The 23,196-nt window shown below is 49.9% G+C and overlaps 1 protein-coding gene across 6 annotated transcripts in view; it reads right to left on the reverse strand.

Annotated features, from left to right (window-relative positions):
- Window positions 1-2,808: 2,808 nt before the first annotated feature.
- Timp2 (TIMP metallopeptidase inhibitor 2) overlaps window positions 2,809-23,196 on the reverse strand; it is a 47,611-nt gene continuing 27,223 nt past the window's right edge. For 5 of the 6 annotated variants that reach the window (XM_039085773.2, XM_063268839.1, XM_063268841.1 and 2 more), the window contains 4 exons: window positions 15,845-15,945; window positions 13,279-13,387; window positions 5,717-5,841; window positions 3,569-3,877 (listed from right to left, as the gene is read on the reverse strand). In XM_039085773.2, coding sequence (XP_038941701.1) covers window positions 3,680-3,877; window positions 5,717-5,841; window positions 13,279-13,387; window positions 15,845-15,945 — 533 coding nt within the window. In that variant the 3' untranslated portion in view covers window positions 3,569-3,679. Of the gene's footprint in view, window positions 3,878-5,716; window positions 5,842-13,278; window positions 13,388-15,844; window positions 15,946-23,196 lie in introns of all 6 variants that reach the window. The other variant, NM_021989.3, reaches the window with a different exon arrangement.

Here is a 23,196-nt window from a genome sequence, read left to right on the forward strand (position 1 = left end):
CAAGATCCCACCGGTTGTAAAATGAGTGTTGGGGTTTGAACTCATGTCCTTGCGGTTATGGAGTAAGTAAGCCCTTTCAACCACTGAGCCACTCTTGACTCTGGGTTTTGTTTGTTTTCTGGTTTCGAGACAGGATTTCACTGTGCAGTCTTGGCTCGCTGGAACCTATTACACAAGCCAGGCTGGTCTTAAACTCAGAAATTCACCTGCCTCTGCCTCCTGAGTGCTGGGATTAAAGCATGGAATTAAACCACTGTAACCCAGTGGGTTTCTTATCTGAAGATAACTTCAAGGTGAACTTATAACTGAATTTAGAAAGTAGGAGATATTTGCCGCACACTCTGGACAGCAGCTTTCCTGGCAGATGTATTACCTGCCAGGGTTTTGCAGGAGTTGGGGGGCTGTACATAGCTCATTGCTGGAGCACCAAGAATGTACCACTGACTCTGTACAGGTATTTGCTCCGACAGACATATTCCGTCCTAGAGTTAGCAGGAGGCTAGGAAGCTTCAGCCACAAGATTCACAAGACCCCTCCGTCCTCGAGTTATATAAGAAGTAACCAATAGCTGGTGAGAAGAGAATCTGATGGTCCTGCCTTCAAACCAAGCAGGGATTTCTAAGGGTGTAGCATCAGCTAGGGTAGAGCACCCTTTCTGGTGATACAGCTGCCTTTGAGTCACCCACAATCCTGTAGATGACCCCAATAAACTCACTGGCTCATCCAGGAAGACTGCTGAGTCACAGAGTCTTGAGTAGCCCAGGTTATCCCTAGGTAGCTGAGGATGGCTCTGAACTCCCGATCCTCATGCCAGGGTTGCAGTCATGCAGCACCACGCCCAGTGGATTCAGTCCTAGAGATCCTGTCCAGGGTTTCACACCTGCCCTGCGGGGCAAGCATTCTGCGGACTGAGGAGCACCTTCGGCTTCTGACTCCTCTGGTAGAGACTCCGCCCCCAATCCCTCAGCTTAAAAAAAGAAAACAAAACACAACTGAAGAGCCAGGGAGTCAACCTTGTCTTTGATAATATGATTTATTGTCCATTGACAGAGCAAACTCATAAAAATAAAAGTAAAGGCTGACACAGAGCAATCAGGCGCACTCGGCTTGTTGACTTTCAACAACTCTCATGTACGAATCGCCGGCGGCGTGGGGCGTGGGATGAGGGGGTTGGGGTGGGGTTACGTCTCGGACTTCATATTCCAGCACAGACATGGAGTTCCACCCCCTCCCCTCCCCCCCCCAACCCCCGTAACCGAAAGTTCAAACAGAAACAAGATCAACAAAGCTTTAAATTATGCAGCAAGCCCACAGATGTGTCTTAATACGCGTCAAGCAGCGGTTTGGAAACAACGACCGTGTAAACGTCATCTGAAGTATCTCGAGTCGCTGGCGGGAGGGGAGTAAGGGCGGGAAACCCAGGGTTTAGAACGCGACAGTGAAGCAACGCCTTAAACTGTATATGGCGACTGGTTTGCTCGCGAAGGCTTTTGAGTGGCTGTTGCTTAGCTGCCACCTGGCGCTTTGTCCCAATCGTTCGTTTGTTCGCTCGCTCTTCTGCCTGGTAAGGCTAGAGAACCCAGCAGGGGTGGGAAACAGAAAGGCCGTCTTTTCGAACTGACACACTCAGAGATATACACTCTCCCTCATAATGATTTCGAACCAGACACAAAAGACGGGAAGCTGGAAAGGCAGATATTCAAAGAACTCAGAGAAAGACTAGAAAGGGTCCCTCGGTCCCAGGCCAGCTACCGTGTCATGGTTTCCACTCTGGGTCCAATGCTCCCTCAATGCCGAAACGATCTTTTTATTTGTTTTTTTTTTTTGTTTTTGTTTTTGTTTTTTTTTTTTAAAGTGCAAAGTCTAATGCTACAAAAGGCATAAACACAGCACAAGAATGCTCACGGCAAACATCAGAAACAAACCAGAACATGTCAAGAGGTCAGCAGAAACGGGCACTGTTACATGTGATACCACGGCACAGGAAGCAAACAGGCAGGGTGGGATAGACTGCAGGGTCTTGTGGGCTGGTCCAGGACAGCATCCTAGGGAGAACATCACTGCACAACATGAAAATGCCCTCAGGTAGGGCAGGCTGATTCCTGGGTGTCCTCCCAGTCTGTCTTGAAAGGGCTGGCCAGGTCCTGGTACGTGGGTGTGGGTAGGGAGAGTCTGAGGGGGGTGGTCCTTAACAGTTTCTTTGGGGTTTCTGATGGTTAGGACAGGGTTGGAGCGAAGAGGTTTTTGGAAGCATCTCACAAAAGGGCCATTCACAGGCCGCGCAGACGTCGAGAGTCTGTGTCTGTGTGTGAGCATTTACATGCATGTTTGGATAATACACACTTGTGTCCTTGGGACGGCTTATTGTTTTTAAGACACAGGCAGAAGGAAGAGTGACTGTCTCTATTGTAGGTGATAAAGTTCTGCCTGGCTTAACCCCCATCCTATTAGCATCAGGGAAAAAAAAATCATTTTAGGGAGCAAGTAGATGCCCCAGTTCCCTACAAGGGCCTTAAGTGACGTTAAGACACAGAAGCAGAGCTGTATACACATTCCCCAAAGCCATGCGTGAGAATTCACCTTTAGGGAAACAGGCTGCAGCATCCGTGGGGGCTTGGTAGGAAGAGCTGCCTGCCTCAAAGTCTCTCCTGCCACGTGCTTAGTTAGTGACGCTTTACAGAAACCCACACGTCGTCATAAGGACTGCCACGCTAGCAGGGAGCATTCGCTAGACTTTCTCTAGGGGCCTAGGACTGGCCTTTTACCTCTTCAGTTTGTGCAACAAGAGGGGGTGCCAGAAGCAGCACCCCAACAGCGGGAGGGCATAACGCGACAGAGAGATGAGCTGTGCTGCTCACCCCAGGTGCCTGAAGCTTGGAAGGGGGTGAAGAAGCTTGGGAACCTTGAGAGTGATTACGAGGACAGCCAAGCACCCCTCACCACAGGTTCCTGCCCTCAGCATGAGACCTCACAGATCCCCACTGAGGGGGTGTGTAGAGACAGGGGAAGAGAGAGGAAGGAAGAAATATGAAGCCAGAAACACGGCTCAGGGAGGGCTTCCATTCACGGACGTCTGTGGGTTCGTAGGGCTGACTGGGACTCCTAGGCAAATGAAACACTGGTTGGAGGGCAATTCTTAGACCTGAGGGAGACTGGGTGCAGGAGGGATGGGGAGCATTTGCAAGGGCCTTGGGCCAGAGGGATGGCCACTGCAGAAAATGAGGGACATGACCCTCTCAGGATGAAAAGGACCTGGTAGGCCGGCTACACAGTCTTATAACAACCTTCAAGAGTTTCTGCAAAATGCACGTTCCCAGGCTCTGCCCTAACGGTGCTAGGGGACCCTTAATGCTGCCTGTCTGCTGCACGCAACAGGGCCAGAGAGGCCTGGTAAAGCCTGTGCTCTACTCCTGCCTGTACCAAGGATCAAAGACTGAGACACACAGTGCTCAGGCCGGCAGAGGGAGGGGGTATGGCAGGGACCCTGGCCCGCCTGTCCCTCTAGACCCACTACCATGTTTAGGGAAAATGGGGGTGGGGGGGCAGAATCACACTAGCGTGAACCCACTTGGATGATTGATGTTTTATTCATGCTGTTTCCAGGAAGGGATGTCAAAGCTGGACCAGTCTGAACCCTCAGAGGCTTTTCAATTGGCCACAGGGGGCTCTGTCAGCCTGCTTACGGGTCCTCGATGTCAAGAAACTCCTGCTTCGGGGGTGCCGCCCCGCGGTACCACGCGCAAGAACCATCACTTCTCTTGATGCAGGCAAAGAACTTGGCCTGGTGCCCATTGATGCTCTTCTCTGTGACCCAGTCCATCCAGAGGCACTCATCCGGGGAGGAGATGTAGCATGGGATCATAGGGCAGCGTGTGATCTGGGGGGACACATGCAGGAAGATTTAGTTTGGTCCAAGGAACAGGTGGGGCCGAGGGCACAACCTACTAAAGGTATTCAAGGACAGTAGTCCTGCTGAGTCCCTTGTCCCTGTACTATGGCTGAGGACAGGCCTAGGGGAAACCAGTGCACCTACCTACCTATGTAATTCCAGTATGATAGATGTGCCTCTGCTTTGGGCCATCTGGTCTACCTTAATTTTTTTCTTTTTTCTTTTTTCTTTCTTTCTTTTCTTTCTTTTTTTTTTCCCCCCCAGAGCTGGGGACCGAACCCAGGGCCTTGCGCTTGCTAGGCAAGTGCTCTACCACTGAGCTAAATCCCCAACCCCTCAGGTCTACCTTTTTAAAGGGTTAGTGTCAGCTTAGGCCCTCCTGAAACTACAGCCACCATAAGGGGCTTATACTGGAGACAGATTAGAACCAAATAATGCCCATACTTGTTCTAAGGCACCTGCTTGGTTCAATGGCTCTAGATTTTTAACAGAGGATTGTGGAGCTTCAAGAGTGTTCACCTCTAGCCACGCAGAGATGAAGAAAGCAGCTTGGGTTTTTTTTTTTTCATGTTCGTTCTTGAGATATAGTCTTTTGTATCCCAGGCTGGCCTGGAAGTTGCTGTGTAGCAAAGGATAACCTGAGATCGCCTGCTCTCACCTCCCAAACGTTGAGGTTAAGAGATGGGCCACCACAGCTGGTTTACGTGGTGCTAGAGAGGACTTCATGTGTGCTAGAAAGCACTCTGTCAACGGAGCTGCTCCCAGTCTGTCTTTCTTCTTGTTTTCTAAGAAAGGATTTCACTCTGTAGCCCAATGTGGCAAGGAAATCACTCTATAGTTCAGGTTGGTTACCAACTCAGCAATCCTTCTGTCTCGGCCTCCCAAATGGTGTGTATAACCATGCCCAACTAGTGTTTGCTTTTGAGGTGACAGGCGCAGTGGAGCCATGCTCACCCTGTACAAGGCTTGGCCACCTGGGCTTGGAGTCACACCTTTGATGACCAAGTGATGGGAAACACCAGCCAGAAGGGGAGGAGGCACCAGAAAGTGTGCACAGTCCTATGGCACAGGCTCTTAGGACATGACTCTACGACCACCTCCCAGTCCCAGACTCACTTCTGGTATCAAAAGGGGATGCTGGCTGTCCAGTGATGCATCCTGCACTGGGGAGGGAAAAAGCATCTGGGCCATGGACACAGTGGCTCCCTGTAGTTGACACAACCCCCAAATCTGGGAATGAATCCCACCCCTTTTTGGTCACATCTAAGCATGTGTGCATCTGCAGCGTTGCTCGGTGCCACCTCTGAGCAGATTCTGAGATGACAGGCAAATGCCCCCAGGATTCTCAACACCACATTTACAGAGTCTCACGAATGGAAGTCTAGAATGTTGGGAACATGCCTATGCTCTTCGACACACAATGTTTATGCCTGTACACGGTAGGAAACTATTTCCAGGACTGAATTCTCCCCCCACCCCACCCCACCCACACACACAAAATCTCCTTTCTCTGAGGTTTTTCTTCTTAGGAGCTTCCAGTCAAGTAGACTGATTTATAAGCTTTGTCCCACCCCACAACCCCTTATCTTCCAAATATTCCTTGTCAGGGACAAAAATTCAAGGCTCTCTGGGGACCTGGGACAAAAGGTTTTGTCTCTAGACAGATTGCCTCACTCCCTTACCTTCTGAGAGTTCATTCCAAAACCAGGACTTGCTACCCTGAGGGGCTGGGAAGCCAAGGACCCATCCCCACTCCACTTGGATACCTCATGATGGCCAGGGAGGGGTGAGGACGCACGGAAGGACAGGGATGCAGATCTTGCTCACCTTGCACTCGCAGCCCATCTGGTACCTGTGGTTTAGGCTCTTCTTCTGGGTGATGCTAAGCGTGTCCCAGGGCACAATAAAGTCACAGAGGGTAATGTGCATCTTGCCATCTCCTTCCGCCTTCCCTGTGGGGAGAGTCACCAGGTCAAAGTGAGCAACAAGTCTCCCGCTTCTGCCTTCCTCTTGCATCTGGTAAAGCTCCTTGTGTTGAGAGTCAGCACTGATAATACCATGGTCAGACTACTCTGAAGTGTTTTTGTGACTGATTTTGGTTGGTTTTGGTTTTTGGAGACAGGGTTTTTCTGTGTGGTCCTGGCTGTCCTGGAACTCACTGGTTGGACTTGAACTCAGAGATCTGCCTGCCTCTGTCTCCCGAGTGCTGGGATTAAAGGCTGCATGGCCACCGCTTAGCTACTCTGAGTTTTAAAACAACTCATGTTAGGGCTAGAGAGATGGCCAGTGATTAAAGGTGTTTGCTTTTCTTCCAGAGGACCTAAGTTCAGTTTCTAACACCCATGTGAGGTAGATTACAACTGCCTGTAACTCCAGTTTAAGAAGATATGACAACCTTGTCTAGCCTCTTCTGTGGGCACTGCATCCCCAGCATATTCTCTCTCTCTCTCTCTCTCTCTCTCTCTTCTTCTTCTTCTTCTTCTTCTTCTTCTTCTTCCTCTTCTTCTTCCTCTTCTTCCTCTTCTTTTTCCTCCTCTTCTTCTTTTCTTCCTCTTCTTCTTCTTCTTCTTTTCTTCTTCTTCCCCCCTCCCTCACTTTTCTCTCTTTCTCTTATTAACATAAAATAAAACAAAAATACAGCCCCTCACCTCCATTTTTTTTTTTTTCTCGGAGCTGGGGACCGAACCCAGGGCCTTGTGCTTGCTAGGCAAGTGCTCTACCGCTGAGCTAAATCCCCAACCCCTCACCTCCATTTTTTTGAAGCAGTGTTTCTCTGTGCGACAACCCTAGCTGTACTGGGAAATATTTTGTAGACCAGGTTGTCCTTGAACTCACAGAGATCCACCTGCCTCTGCCTCCCAAGTGCTGGGATTAAGGGTGTACACTATTTTTAAAAAGAAAGAAATAATGCATGTTTGAGCCTAGTGGGGTGGGGTACAAAGAGGTCCAATCAGGAGGATCATGAATTGAAGGCTAACCTTACCCATACAGTGAGTTTGAGGCCAGGCTATGTGAATCTCTATCTGAGAAGAACCAAAGGGGGGGGGGGGGGAAGGGATGGGTGTTTAGTATGGTTAGCTTTAATTGCAACTTGACATAACCTAGAATTACTGGGGAAGACAGTCTCAATGAAGAATTATCTGCATTGGGTTGGCAGGTGGGTATGTCTGTGGGAAACTGTCTTAATCCATGTGGAAAGACCCAGCCCATTGTGGGTGTCACCATCCCTTAGGCAGAGATCTTGAACTACATAAGAGTGAAGCTGAGCTCAATACAAGCACTCAAGCAAGTGATCATGCACGTACTATTTCCCTCTCTGCTCTTGACTAGCTGCTTCAAGTTCCTGCCTTGACTTCCCCACTCTGAGATACTATAAGCTGTAGCTGTGAGTTAACCCTTCCTCCTCTGGGTTACTTTTTGTTAGGGTACTTTACCACAGTGACAGAAACGAAACTAAAATAATGCTCAATGGAGGAAACATAGGAGTCCAACATTGAAGGACAGGGGCTCCCCGTTTCCTTATCTGCAGCTACCATCACTCTTCCTGGCTTTTTACCTGGGTCCTGGTATCTGAACTCAGGTCCTCATGGTTGCGCAGCAATCACTCTGATCAGCTGAGCCCCAGATCAAAGTGCACTATGTACATGTATGAAGATGTCACAATGACTCTGATTTAAATGTTTGTTGTGTGTATGATGTTTATGTGTATGTGAGCACCCCTACACATCACACTACACATGTGGAAGTCAGTGAACAACTTTCTATTGTCTTCCCTTTCCTTCTACCTTTAAACGGTTCAAGGGTTGAACTCTAGTTAGGCTTCTTTGGCAAGCACTCTTATCGGCTGAGCCATCTTGAGGGCCTGCAATTATTTGTATAATTGGTGAACGACAGTACAAAAGGGAAAAAAAAAAGAAGCTCCTTTAGCATAACCACACTTGGTTGGGCTCACATGGCGTAATCGTCTGTTGCAACATTCTAACGTGGAAAGAGTCTCGGGTATGTTTATGGTTACATGTTTACTTTTCCTTTCTGGAGAGAGAAACTTAAAAGAAAATTACAGGGGAAAATCCATACTAGTCCGCATGTGGAGCTGAATTACCAGCCTGGAAGGAAGAGGCATCCACAGCCAGCTGGCAGGGCGGTTTGCTGGGCCACGTGATTTCTGGATAGCCCCTGGTTAAAGGGCCTTTCCTGGCTCTAAAGAACGGGAAACATTCTCTGCCTTGCAAAACAAAGGCACGTCCAATCAGGAGTTTCCTGACCAAGCCCCAAGACCTGAAGAAAGATCAGGGAGAGTTTTTTTTGTTTTGTTTTGTTTTGTTTTTTGTACAGTGTGCCTCAGGCCTGGTTCCCCTCACAAGAGGAGAATGGGACTGAGTTGTCCAAAAAATGGTCCTTATGGGGAGAGACCAAAAGAGGCACAGATGAAAACATCTTTGGCTGTCCTAACCAGCATACAGCTGTCTGTAAATATTCTAAGGATGGCCCTGCGTGGGTGCATGTGTGTGTGTGTGTGTGTGTGTGTGTGAGTATATGGTAGGTATATACACATGTGCATGTTCATATGTGTTTATGTATATGGTTATACATGTGTGCATGTGTGTGTATTATATGCATGGGTACATATTCATATATGTTTTGTGTGGGGTATATGCATGTGTATGTAGTGTGTGTATGTGTATATGCATATGCACATGTTTAATGCACATATACATGTTTATAAGTGTTTGTGCATGTGGTGTGTGTGTGTGTGTGTGTGTGTGTGTGTATAGGCCGGATGTTAGATATATTCCTCAGTCACTCACCATCTTATTTTCTAGGACAGGGTCTCTCACTGATTTTACCAATTCAGCTAGACTGGCTGACAGGGAGCCCCAGGAACCTTCCTGTCTCTAGAGTTACAGGCATGTGCTGCCATGCCCAGTGGACCCTTCTCCCCAGTCCCCTCCCCACCAGAGTGGCTTTCTTTTCTGAAATAGGGTATCTCTGTGTGACCCTGGCTGTCCTGGAACACACTCTGTAGACCAGGTTGCCCTCCGACTCAGAGATCCACCCGCCTCTGTCTCCTGAGTGCTGGGATTAAAGGGGTGCCACACCACTGCCAGTCTTGGGGGTGGCCTTCCACTGAGGTCCCCTGTTCTGCTGCGAGGCTAACCTGCTCTCAACCCAGCTGCCACATAACCAACGCATTGGCTTCTATTCAGAGCGGCACACACAGGTGCCTGTCACCTGGCACTTATTTATGAAACACACTTACTCCTGGATGTGGACCAGCCCTGATAAAGGGTCCAGCATCCCTGTCGTCTCTTACTTCCATACGACAGCAACGACCCCACTACTGGTCAAACCAGAGCAGGTGTGTCTTCAGTGTGCACCTGGCACATGTCCCACCTGCCACCTTTCCACTGTTCTTATCTGGTCTCTGTGTACAAAACACAGAGCCTTCTTGGCATCTTCAATTCTCCTCCACTGGGCCAGTGAAATAGCTCCGTGTATAAGGGCACTTGCTGCCACACTTGCCCATCTGAGTTCAATCCCTGGGACCTGCTCTGTAGGAAAGTGCTGACTCCCTCGAGATGTACTCTGACTTCCACTCAGATGCCATCATATGTGTGCATCTGCACATGTATACATCATATGTGTCCATCATATGCATGCACCTGCACATGCATACATCATATGTGTCCATCATATGCGTGCACCTGCACATGCATACATCATGTGTGTATATGCACATGTATACATCATATGTGCCCATCACATGTGTGCGCCTGCACATGCATACATCATGTGTCCATCATATGTGTCCACCTACAATGCATACATCATATGTGCATCTGCACATGTATGCATCATGTGCCCATCACATGTGTGCATCTGCACATGTATACATGGAATAAGTAAACAACGTGTAATTAATTCCTCTTTGCCATGGAAGTCTTCAATTGCCTCAATCTCAGCTGACTTAATGTCTGAGTTGGAAATCTAATGGAAACACCGAAAATAGGAAATTATGGGCTGCAGAGATGGCTCAGCGGTTAAGAGCACTGACTGCTCTTCCAGAGGTCCTGAGTTCAATTCCCAGCAACCACATGGTGGCTCACAACCATCTGTAATAAGATCTGATGCCCTCTTCTGGTGTGTCTGAAGACAGCTACAGTGTACTTACATATATAATAAATAAATAAATCTTTAAAAAAGAAAATAGCAGGGTTGGGGATTTAGCTCAGTGGTAGAGCGCTTGCCTAGCAAGTGCAAGGCCCTGGGTTCGGTCCCCAGCTCCGAAAAAAAGAAAAAAGAAAAAAAAAAAGAAAAAAGAAAAGAAAGAAAATAGCTCTTCAAATTCAATGGAAAAAGTATCACAAAAAATTTTATGTATCCGTACAGCACTAGAGCCCCTGGCATAGCATCTCTAAGGTCTTGGATTCCATCCCCAGTACCACAAAATATATGTGTGTATGTATGTATGTGTATATGGTATGTACATGTGAATGTATATGTATATATGTAAGCGTGTATGCATGTATATGTATGTTTATATGGTATATAAATATGTATGTATGCATGTAAGTGTATATGAGCATAATATATATGTAGGTGTAAATGCATGTGTATGTATGTCTTCATACATGTGTATATGGGTGTGCACATGTGTTCACATATATGTATGTATGCATGCATGTGCATGAGTGTATGTGTATATATTTATGTGTGTACATATATATGCATGGTTATGTGAGTATATGTACTTATATGTGTATGTCTGCATATATGTATGTGTGCACATGCATGTATATGTATGTATGTTTGTGTGTATATATGTGTGCACACATACATATAAAAAGGCAAGTCATAGATCTGCTAGAACATGAACAGAACCTGGCATCATGCTCAGTAAAATAAGCTGCCACAGAAAGATTTATGCATGCTCAAACCTCCAGCTGCCTAGAGAGGCAAGTCCACAGAAACTGAACATAGATGGAAGGGACCAGGATCCATGCTCTGGGGCAGGACAAGGAATGAGATGCTCTTGGTCAGTGGAACGGAGATGTAGTTTGGGAAGATGGCACAGTCCTGGAATAGACGGTGACAGCCACACACTCTCGTGGCTATGTTTAGTGCCACCGAGTCCTCTGATCAGGCACAGTTATAGTGGCACACTCCAGGTTACATGTTTCTGCAGTTTTCGTTATTTTCACGTATTTTGTGTGTATGGGCAAGTGTGCACGTGTGTGCGCATGTGTATTTGCATGTGTGTGCATGTGTGTATATATGGGTGAGTGGGTACATGTGCATGTGTGTGCATGTGTGTATATATGGGTGAGTGGGTACATGTGCATGTGTGTGCATGTGTGTATATATGGGTGAGTGGGTACATGTGCAGTGAGGGCGCCTGCACCTGCGTGTGTGTACGTCAGAAGAGAACTTGAGTTGCTTTTCTTCCTCTACCATGCAGGTCCTGCGGATTCAATCCAGGCTTCCTGGCCGGTGCCTTCGCCCAGGCTATCTAACCGGCCTAGATACCGCAGGAGTTTTGTGGTTTTGTTGTTGTTAGTGTTGTTGTTGAAACAAGGTCTCACTGCATACATAGGACCTGGCCAGCCTTGAGTTCACAGAGACCTGTCTGCTCCTGCCTCCCAAGTGCCAGGATTTGTGCCACCATTACCAACCACACGAGTGCAGTTTTTAAAACAGCACGCAGCCTATTTAAGTGTCGTTTATTGACACTATGCTCTGTGGCTTGTCAGGAGACCAAAATGTGCCATGTGTCTGGGGCATCAAGTGTGATACAGATGTCAGGCACCCAGTTACTGAGTGACTTCAGGTACCTTTCGTCTGCATTATACCTGTAGCTACAGCGGAGCTGGGTCTTGGCAGGTCTAGAAGACTTGTGTCATGCTATCTGAGTGACATTCTTCTAAGACGGGGGTAAGAGCAAGTAAGGGTGGAGTATGGACAGGAGAAAATACCTATGTGGGAAACTTCTGATGGCCAATGTGGATGACAGGAATTCAGCATCTCAGAAACTGTGACATCCGCACACACAGTCACTGGAATTATCTGGCCTACCACGTGGACCTGGAGCCTGGCTCTTGCAGAAGGGGAGCAGAGGCATGGAGAGCGCCCTAACGTGCACCCAAGCCTACAATGCACACCCAGCAGTGATCATGAAACTGCTGCCCTGCAAGGCTCGCCCCGACCCTGCTTTCCTCAGGCGTCCTGCAGCTTCCTCACACCACTGAGGCACAAGGGAGGAGTGAGGCACGAGTTTGAGCCTGCTTACAGCAGTCACTGTGTGTCGGGGCTGCTGAGAGCAATGCAGGGCTTACCTCTGTGTGGGCTGCCTGCCCAGAAGCCCCTTAAAGGTCCCAGTGGGCTGGTTTCTCTCTCACAGGGCAGAAAGCAGCGCCCGTGCTTGGGATATCCAAGTGATAAGCAGGTCTGGCTGACAGGTCTGGCCCCAGGAGGTAAAAAATACTCCCAGTGTTCACGTGTATGGGAGTTGACATGCCCGTCTCCTGAGGTAAGCCCCTCCTAGTATGCACCAACAGCTATCGGTAACTCTGGGCCGTTGTCAGGGAAGGTTCTAGTTAGAAACTGGCTCCTAGCCCTGACCACACATGGATTCTCCAGAGGAGATACTCCAGCCCTAGATTCTCCTTGACTTGGGTACAGCCTGAGTATCTAGTGTGTCGCAGGCTGCAGAGAATCCCGGTGGGTAGCGAAGCAGGCAAAACACGCAGATACATAAAGATACATTGGTTGCTTTTAAAGACTTGGTAGAGCCAGCAGGGACCCTCCAAGGCTATGCTGAGGAAGCTTTACCTACCGCCTTGCCCAGGAGGAAAAGGCTCTCTCTGCAGTAGCTGATGATTCTATGCCAGAAATGCCACCCCCCCCACTCTGCCTGTTTTTAAGCTGCTAATATGATCCCAGTATAACCATTGGCTCTTAGCAAGTGTTGCAAGGGGACCCCAGGCTAATCACTACACCTGAGGCAAACCCTCTTCTGCACTGGGGGATCACAGCAACACCTTTATAACATGAAGGCAGAGGACCTGTGCAATCTCTGTGGAGAAATGGGAAAGCGCCTAATCATCCAGCCAGTGCCTACGGAAGGAATGTGGCCTGCAGGCCAGGCTGCTAATACAGACAGCTTCTGTATAGGTGAGGACTTGGTGGGTGCCTCAGGCAAAAGGAGCTGGCAAGACTAAGGACATCATGTCTCCACAACATGGACTATCAGCCATCCCTGGCCCAACGCAATTTGCTGCTTTCACCACCAGAGGGCAGTGTGTAGGAAGTTTGTTCCTTAGGGATCAGGACACGGGAATTCTCTGCACCACAATTCAGCACTCAGTGGGGAAGGGTGAACTCCCACACACCTGCAATTAGATATTCCTTCTTTCCTCCAACGTCCAGCGAGACCCCGCACACTGCTGAGGAGGGGGCCGTGTAGATAAATTCGATGTCCTTGTCAGGTCCTTTGAACATCTGTGAAACACAGGAGGGCAGGTATAAGAGAGTTATGACTCCCAACCAGAGCATGATAGGAACAGACACACATGGCTACACCCGGGGATGCCCACCCCCTCTAACCAAGATGCACAGAGGGGTAAACAGGTGTGTCCCATGGATTCACAAGCCACCTTTGCGAAGGTGTTCAGAGTCATCTGCTGAGGGAGGTGGAGAAATCTCAGCAGGTGAGCACAGTCCTGTCTTTCTCCAAGGACATTTCTGCACACGAGGTCATTTTAGGATCTCCGGGTAAGGCCTAGAGAAGCTCACTGGCTACAGAGGGCGCATCTCTGTTCCCAGGAACTGAGTTAATTCATCTGCTGTGCGTTTCCTCTTTTCTTTTGATCTTTATCCCCCACCCCCACCTCCATCCCTCTGCTTCTGGGTTAAACCTAAACCCAATAATTTATACCCCAGCCCTACTTCAGGATTCTGTTTTACTTTGTAGCCAGCAGGAATTCTCCTGCCTCAGCCAGATGCTGGGCTTAGAGGCTTGCACTACCACACCCTGCTTATTTCCAGGGATTTGGCTACCAGAGGGCAACAAAGGGGAGAAAGGAGCCTCTTGGAACCAGAACAGAGCCTCCAGGTCAGGAGAGGGCTTGATCTCTCAGTGTGTGTGTGTGTGTGTGTGTGTGTGTGTGTGTGTGTGTGTGTGTGTGATATGTGTGGTGTGTGTGTGTGTGGTGTGTGTGTGTGGTGTGTGTGTGTGTGTGTGAATGGGTGTGTTGTGTGGTGTGTGTGTGAATGTGTGTGTGTGTGGTGTGTGTGTGAATGTGTGTGGTGTGTGTGTATGTGTGTGTGTGTGGTGTGGTGTGGTGTGTGTGTGGTGTGTGTATATGTGTGTTGCATCTTTGGTATGTAGTGTGTGTATGCGTGTATACGTGGTGTGTGTGGTATGTGTAAAGTATGTAGTGCGTGTATGTGGTGTGTGTAAGTGGTGTGTGTGTTATGTGTGGTGTATGTGTGTGGTATGTGTGTTGTGTGCATTATGTGTGATATGTGCATGTATGTGGTGTATGTGTGTGTGTGTGTGTGTGTGTGTGTGTGTGTGTCTGTGTGTGGTGTCCCCACTTTTCCCATTTTACTCCTGTCCTTCCTAACACACTCCAGCCTGAGGCTTTTCTTTTTATCTCTTCCTCCCTTCCTTTTCCTTCCAGTGTTTAAAGGTTTACTTTATTTCTGTTTCATGATGTGTTTGTCTGCGTGTCTGCTGTCATGTGCATGGTGCCCTCGGAAGCCAGAGGAGGGCTCTGGATCTCCTCCAGCGGAAGTGTGGGTGGTTGTAAACTGCATGACGTGGAGGCTGGAACCTGAACTCTGAGCCACTGAGACCCTGACCTGCAGCCCCCTCCTAGAGAAAGGAGGAAGGATTCAAGGTCTTCTCAGGTATCTCAAATGACGCCACTCCCAAGGGTCAGAGTCGCTTCCTTGACGTTAAGCAATGAGGATGTTATGAAAGGGTTCCTGCTTCTCTGCCTCATCAAGAGCCTTTGTCTAGTCATCCCCTTGAGGTGACACAACCGCTATGGTGTGGCAGAGCTGTCCCTAACACCGGAGGAGCCAGCTGTCTTTCTTTGAACTTCAAGTCAATAAATGCCACCAGCAGGTGCCGGCACATCACATTTGCCATGCTGGGGATCGAACTTGGAACTTCAGGTATGCTAAGCAAGCACTCTACCAGTTGAGCCACAACCCCACTCTCTCTCAAATGTGAATCTCTTCCTATTTGTCCCCATTATGGAAACGTTCTGACACCACCATGGCAGCCATGTGCAGCCCCTCTGACCACAGTTCTGTCTACCCGACAGGACACTTTCTCAGTAAATAGCACAGCACAGGAAGGAAAATTACTCCTGAGCATGTCCACCTGCTAGACTCATCCTTTTACAACATGCTATACACCAGAGTATCATCCAGCAAAACCAGGATAGCATGCTTCTGGAACTAGACAGACTTGGTGGTCTGAATGAAAATGGTCCCATAGGCTTGGGTATTTAAATGCTTGGTGCCCAGCTGGTGGGACTGTATGGGAAGGATTAAGGGGTGTGGCCTCATTGGAAGAGGTGTGTCGCTAGGGGTGGGCCTTGAGGGTTCAAATACCCATGCTAGGCCCAGTGTGTCTCTCCCTCCACCTGCTGCCTTTGGATGGGGATGCCCCGGCCATGTTCCTGTCTGCATTCCACCATGATGACCATGGACTAAACCCCTGAAACTGTGAGAAAGACTCCATTAAATGCTTTCTTTTATAAGCGTTCCCTTGGCCCTGGTGTCTCTTCACAGCATAGGACAGTGACTGAGACAGTTAGTTGAAAATCTAACATTTCTGCCCGGCTTTTATGCTCTTGTAGATTGACAACTCAGCTCTCTGGCCTCGGGGTGGCTGGGTGAGTCCCGGGCTCTGCCCCTGCTTCCTCCGTGCAGTCAAGGTACCTTTATCTGCTTGATCTCATATTGAATCCTCTTGATGGGGTTGCCATAGATGTCATTCCCGGAATCCACCTCCTTCTCGCTCACTGCTTTGGCCCTGATCACTGCAAAGCACAGAGACACAGATGTGAGGAAAGTCCCCGACGACCAGGATCCGGGCTCCACCCATGGGAGTAGGATGTGCTCCCTGTGGGAGGTGTTGCGGGAGGTGAGCCTATTGTACACCTGCTGTAACCGAGGAGTCAGAGGACTCCTGGCTTGTCATAAGTAAGGAGAGGAGGCTCGACGGCTTGTCATGCTGGGGTTATTAGAGAGAGGTCTTCGCTATGACTGGGACATGGCTCAGTTGATAGAGTGCTTGCCTCGTCTGCACCAAGGCCTGTGTTCAATCTCCAGTATGGAGCACCAATAAAACTGGGCACAGTGACATACAGCTTACCAGCCCTTGGGGGGTAGAGTCAGGAGGGTCAGAACGTCAAAGCCAGTCTAGGCTAATGAAACCCTGTCTCAAAAGACAAAAACTGAAACCCAAGAAGCTGGACATGGTGACACATGGTGACACATGCCTTTAACTCCAACACTTGGGGTAAGGGGGTGAGGAAGCAGAGACAGGTAAATATCTTCCAGTTCAAGGTCAGCCTGCTCTACGTAGTGAGTTCCAGGTCAGCAAGGGCTACAAAGTGAGATCCTGTCTCAAACAAATCAACCAGCCCAAACCAACGAACCCCCAAATGAACCCTTTGCTGACAAGGGCAAAGGCAGAAGCTCGGAGCCCCTGCCCAGGTGCCTGTGACACAGCAGGCTGCAGCCTGGTTCTTCCTGCTTATTGGTCAATAGAGAAACAAAAGGGCTCAGCATACAACCCTGTCCCTGCAGGTAGGGCTGGTGGACAGCCAGTGGGGTGGCTTTAACCTCCCGGCACCTCATCCTCAAATAGGCTTTGAGGGCTAGAGCAGAGGGGCAGTCATCCACCTCAAGGAGCCTGGGGGCTTCACTGGGGATACTGGAGTACATACAGCTCAGGGCAAGGACCTGCCGAGCATGCAAGAGGGCCTGAGTGCCCTCTCAGCAATTCAGAAGGAAGAAGTTTCCAGGTAAAACGTCCTAGGGGCCATGCACATGAAGGTCAGAGGAGACCTTCATTTCTCAGATGCCAACTGCCTTGTTTGGAGGAGTGGAGTTGATTTATATACTTTTTAATTTATTGGAGGTGGGCAAGGTTTGCGTGCAGCAGTCAAGATATCAAAGTCAGAGGGCAACTTGTGGGAGACAGTTCTGTCTACCGTGTGAGTTTACGCACTGAGCCTTCCACTGACTCTCCCCTTGGCTTTTGAGACGAGGTCTCTCGCTGGGCCTGGAGCTCACTGAGTAGGCCTCTGGTGGGCAAGCCGCTGGGTCCATCTCGCCTTTCCCTTCCCAGTACTGGGATGACAAGTGCGTGCCACCGCACTGGGCTTTCTGTGACACATGTTGAAGAAGTAGGACAGAGACGCGGGGTGGGAAAGCATTAGTGACGCTGGTGTGGCTCGTAAACCTTAGACATCGATGGTAAGCAAGCAGGTCCTGTAGGAAACGTATCCCAGGCAAAAGCCATGAGAAGTGGTGGGAGGAAGAGACAGACCAGGAAAGTTCCAGAGTGTTGTGGAGCCTGGTCACGCCTAACAGGACTTTTCTATCAGGGATTAAGCCCCACTAGCTCCCTCCCTGGAAACCTACCACAGAGGATTGGCAGATGCTGTGACAGACTTGTTACATGGGACATTGCTTATTTTAATGGCTTTAATAGGCTTGACCTTCAGACAGCAGCAGTGTAAGGTCACTCCTTACACTGGGCACATGAGCTAGACAGAGGCGAGGGGCAGACAGTGTCGGCTCAGAGTCTCCGGCGGTTAGTTTGAGTCTTGGAAACTTCTGGCCAGGACTGTTTCCCAACAGAGGCAGGGAGGTCCAGGCACATGGGAATGCCACCTGCTCCTCAGACCCCAGTGAACTCTGGATCCCTCCCCATGAATCTCACACCACAGCCCAGGCCCCACCCAGCTCCAAGGCCCATTAACACTGGTGCTTTGGTCCTTCTGTGCAGCTGAGTAACCACTGGGCTGGCCGCAGGTTCCTGTTTCCCAGCCTAAAGCAAGCTTCAGTTCAAACAGCCACAACCTGGTAAAAGCCACCTGGCAGGCCATCCCAGAACAAAGGGCCCTCTCTTGGTTCTCTGCCTTCTCCATAAACATTTCCTGCAAAACGCCTTCTCTTTAACATTTGAGCCAGATGATGCATGCCTCTAGTCCCAGCACAGGGAGGCAGAAGCAAACAGATCTCTGCTGAGTTTGAGGCTAGCCTGGTTTACATTCCAGGACAGCAGAGCTACACTTTCTGCAACTTCACTTGAACCTTACTCTTTCCTAATCTATCCTGCTCCCCACATGCTCAGGTACCCAGGTATGTCCCACCCCAGAACAGAGAAGCTCTTCTGCCCCAAATGCCACCTCCAGCTCTCTACCTAGAGAACTTCCACTCAGCCCTGAGAAGCAGTCCCTTCCTGGCTTCTCCCTGCAGTGGCTGGTGTATTGCTAGCCTCCCACACACATCCTGCTGTAAACACCAGCGCACCTGCCTGCTGAGAGGTCCTAGCAGGTGGAGGCCATGCTATAGAACAGCTACCAGATGGACTTGGGCTGACCCTGACAGCCTCAGGATGGCAGCACAGGTGTGGCTTGTCCTTGGTCCCATCGCTGTGCTTATGCAAATGCGTGCGCGCACCCCGCAACGACTGTCCAGCGTTGCTCTTTGTGTAGCGCTGTCATCAGCTCAGAAATAAGAGGGGACAGGGGTCCCAAAGGAGGGACGTACCTCCTTCTACTTGCCTAGAGAACTTCCTAGCCTTGCTTCTCAGTAGCGGCCCCACTATACCGCACAATGCTTAGTGCTCCAAAGTGTTCACTAAGGGCTGGGGCTGTAGCTCAGTGGGTGGAGGGCTTATGTAGCTATCCATAAAACCCTTAGCTCAAGTCCCACCACATACAAGTGGACAGGGAGATGCCTGGAATCTTACCATTCTCTGGAACTACAGAGTTCTAAGCCTAATCTGGGCTACTTGAGACCTTGTCTCAACACAAGACAAACAATAAAAAGTTCGATAAAGGCACCACCCACTTGGCCATCAGAAAGTAAGCCCAGTGACTTCCAGACGGCCGTGACACCTAGGATTCACTTACTGTTGCTTTATGGAAGTCCCAACTTCCCACACGTGCTCGAGTCCCTGACATGATCTAAGCCAAGAGGTTAAGAAGTGATCGGGTGTGCGTGTGTGTGTGTGCGTGTGTGTGTGTGTGTGTGTGTGTGAGAGAGAGAGAGAGAGAGAGAGAGAGACAGAGAGAGAGGCACGGCAGAGATGAGCTCTGACTGCTGTGATCTTCAGAGACCACTTGACGGTGCAGGTAACACACGTCACCATCTCATGTTATACTGTGAGGCCCTGAGCAGGGCACAGAGGGATGGGCACACACTGTGGCAGAGAGAACTGGGTAGAGAGCTCTCTGCTCCTGTAAGACAAAGACCTGGAAAGATGCTGGCCCTCATCCCGTGGCAGCCAGATGGGCTCCAAGCCAGGGCAGCATGCGGCTGTGTGCTCACTTTGCCTCAGGGATGGGGGCCGTCTACTTGCTTTCTTGAAAGTTTCAGATGAGAAGTGATGGAGGAACTGAGAGTCTGGGGTAGACACTGGGTTTTTAGGCTAGAACGTTCACGGGGCAGCGGGGAGCTCTGGGATGTTTGTAGGGAGTGGGGAGGGAAGGACATGGCAGAATCTCCACTGACAACTGGGCTGCTTCTGGCCATGGGACCACAGGTGTGGTTTAAACATAGGTGGACACGCCTCTCCTACTTAACAGTCCTGTTGCAAGACAGGACCATCACTGTTGAGTGCAGTAGACACGGGTCTTAGCGTTACCTCATGAGAACAGTGGGTGGAGGAGGAGATTGGGGAGAACTTCCCAGTAAAAGCCTTCACTTCCCTGGCCTTAGATCTAGACAGCAGGCAGACAGATGGACAGGAAAGAAGAGGAAATAGAGAATTCTCTAGAAGCATAACCCCTATACACAGCAGTGGTCATCACTGCAACCTCTGGGGTGACTTCCGGGGCTGTAGAAAAGGGTGTAACCACACCATGGGATGGGCAGACTTCCTGTCTCCCCGGCCATTGAAGGTCAGGGGAGCGCAGAGACCCAGAGAATCAGGGATCAACCAGAAGCAAGGCATGGCTGTTGACTGGACACTTACATGCTAGGCTGGGGGCAGACACCAGGGTAGGACCAGCTACATCTTGTCCTGTCCCACTACCTACCCATAGAGCAGGACATGTCAGCTAGAGACTCGTGTTTAGTGCTTTATGCCCCAACCACTGCCCGCCACCCCCTGCAGCTCAAAATTTGCTTTTTCCTCTTTTCCCTCTGCTAAGCCAACATCTGGGTTTGCCATTGAGAGTGCTACCCTGGCTGACAGATTCGCTGCCAGCTGCTGGCTACTGGAATGCACAAGGGCTGACTTAATTCAAAGCACACGCAACCACAGAGCCCCTACCCCCATCCCTCTGGCTGAGGATACCACATGATGTCACTTCCCCCTAGAGGAGCCTGAAAAAACAATCCCAGTGTACCCAGCAGAAGGGGATGGAAAAGACCTAGGTGGGGGGAGTTGGCGTCACTGGTGATGAACCAAAGACGATGAGCTGTGATTGCATTTTGACCATCACAACTGCCCGGAGACAGAAACAGAGGCTGGGCTGTCCTGGTACTATCCATCCTCTCTAGGAGGGAAGTTGCTAGAAACTCTGGAGGTGACCGCCATGGCAAAAGGCAACTAGAGGATTCGACATACTCCACAGATATCAACTGTGGCAGAAGAGCCATGGTTCTCCCTCCCGAGGTGCTCCGGTCTGTCCCCTGGGTCACCAACACATGGGCCATTGAGCCCTAAGGGCATGTTCATAAATCCAGTGTGTGTGTGTGTGTGTGTGTGTGTGTGTGTGTGTGTGTGTGTGTGTGTGTGTGTAAGGGGGCTGGAGAGTGGTTATAGCACTGGCTACTCTTCCAGAGGTCCTGAGTTCCAATCCCAGCAACCACATGGTGGCTTACAACCATCTGTAATGAGATCTGATGTCCTCTTCTGGTGTCTCTGAAGACAGCTACAGTGTACTTACATATAATAAATCATGGGAGGGGGGATCTCACTATGTAGCTACGTAGCTTTGGCTAGCCTAGAATTCACTATGTAAACTAGGCTAGCCTTGAACTCACAGAGATCTACCTGCTTCTGCCTCCCAAGTGCAGGGATTAAAGGTGTACACCACCACATCCAGCTTGTCAACAACTTTAGATTTTGATGGTGTCCTTAGCAACATCATCGTGGAAGCCCCTTGAGAATCTAAAGACATACTATGCCTGTAGTCCATTGAAGGGTCATAACCGGAAAGAAAGCTGCCTACAAGTCTTCCTTGTTGGAGTCTTGTGGGCCACCTGCTCTTGGAATGTTCCCATATGCTGTGTGAGTATTTAAGCCCTAAGGACAGGCTTCCACTTAGTTCCCTCTCTGGGGTGTGAGCTTCCCACACGGAGCACAGATGGCTCTGTAGCTATCAACACCTGTCTTCTGAGGCTGGAAAGATTCACTCAGGATCACCAGAGGGTCACAAGGAGGCCACCCCATCCTTTAGGGTCCTTCTGTGACATGGGGCCAGCAAGGTCCTAGAGAAAACCTGTCAGTTTAACTCAGGGTCGCTTTTCCTTCTTGGAGAGGTGGAATGGAAGCCTTGCCGAGCTTCTGTCTTTGCCGAGAGCAGCCAGCCAGAATCTCCATGGCTTGCGGGACTCCCTGATGCTACAACTAGATTGGGTGAACCGAAGACAGAAGATGGTGATACATTGTTTTAAGGCTACTGGCCTTGAGGTGGGAGAATCCCCCATGGAAAGACCTCCCTCATCCCATTGGATACAAATGCGGTAACTTTAGGCCCAGCTGCAGAAGTCCCACTAAGGTCAGCCGCTCCACTTCTTTGTTTCTTGGGAGAGTTCTTGCCAATCAGTTCAGGGGGATTAGAAAAGAAACATCTCTCTCTCTCCCAGAGTAAACAAGACCTTGTGAGGTTCTAGTGGCTTTCTTCAGTCTGTTCAGGGTGGGGGTGGGGCACTATAAGGTCTCTTTATTAAGCTAGCCCAGAAAACAGTGTGTCATGGTCTTTTCCTTTACATACTCACTTCAGCTAGCAAAGTGCCAATTCCACCCATAACTAGACCCTGAGGCTGCCCCTTGGGATCAGTTTCTTGTCTCTTTAGGGAGGGCCTCACAGTACCTATAACTGGTTAGCCAGGCTGCCTGACCATTGAATTTGTCTTGAACTATGAAAATCAGTCTGGACAAGAACTTCTGCCCCAATTCTATACCCTCAGCTGGGGACATAGGACCAGACACACCATTCCTGTCACAGGAATTCCTATGACAGTTGCCATCAGATGGTTACAGTGTTCAGGATGCTGTCTTTGAATTGCTGTGGGACCTGAGTGGGGCTATGGAGGGCATGGGGAAGACCGCTTGGATGGCCCTCCCTTGTTCCTCAGAGTGGGCTGACTTCACTGGCTGGAGGAACCACTGGGGGATAGGGATGGGGAATAGAGAGGCTGTGTCCTGGGGCCCTAAGACCTACTCTGGCTCCCAGGTCAGCATGAGGAGGTAAAGTTATGGGTGACTTGCCAGGTGTCCCAAGGGATGAAAGGCTGGTTTGGCGCTCACAAGTCCTCAGGTACCAAGGATTCCAGCTCTACCTGCTGTCTCCGGCCTTAAGTGACCACCCTTCCCACTGCTGTGACCTCACGGTGACCCTCCCCAGATGGCTGAGATCGTCCACTGAACTCTGCCCTGCCCTGTCTGCTCCACACCCAGCCACTCTGGTTAGTGAAAGGAAAAAAAAAAAAAAAAAAAAGACCTTCCCCAAATCCCTTTTGTCTCATTTCCCTAAAAGGGAAAAGGGGGCTGTCATCCAGTAATTAGAAACAGACCCGTGCTGGTGAGCAGGATTCCGCACTGCCTCCCTGCATCAGCAGCCGAGACCAGCCCCTCCCACAGAAACCCCCAAATCTGATCATCTGTCCCCTCATGGGCAGCAACTGCGCTTCTTGGGGAGTGTGAAACCGAACTGGGCTCCAGCCTTGGGGTAGGGCTAAGCCTACTCAGGATGAGGTCATGACCTGTTCATCCACAACAACCCAGGCCGAGGAGAGCCCATGGGTGTGGCTGAGGGTGAGGGAGGAGGGGGATGGGGTTCCAAGACTCTGACCAAAGGACTGCGGGGCACTCAGCTCTG

The sequence above is a fragment of the Rattus norvegicus genome, chromosome 10 (genome assembly GCF_036323735.1).
Source record: "Rattus norvegicus strain BN/NHsdMcwi chromosome 10, GRCr8, whole genome shotgun sequence".
Classification (NCBI taxonomy): Eukaryota; Metazoa; Chordata; class Mammalia; order Rodentia; family Muridae; genus Rattus; species Rattus norvegicus.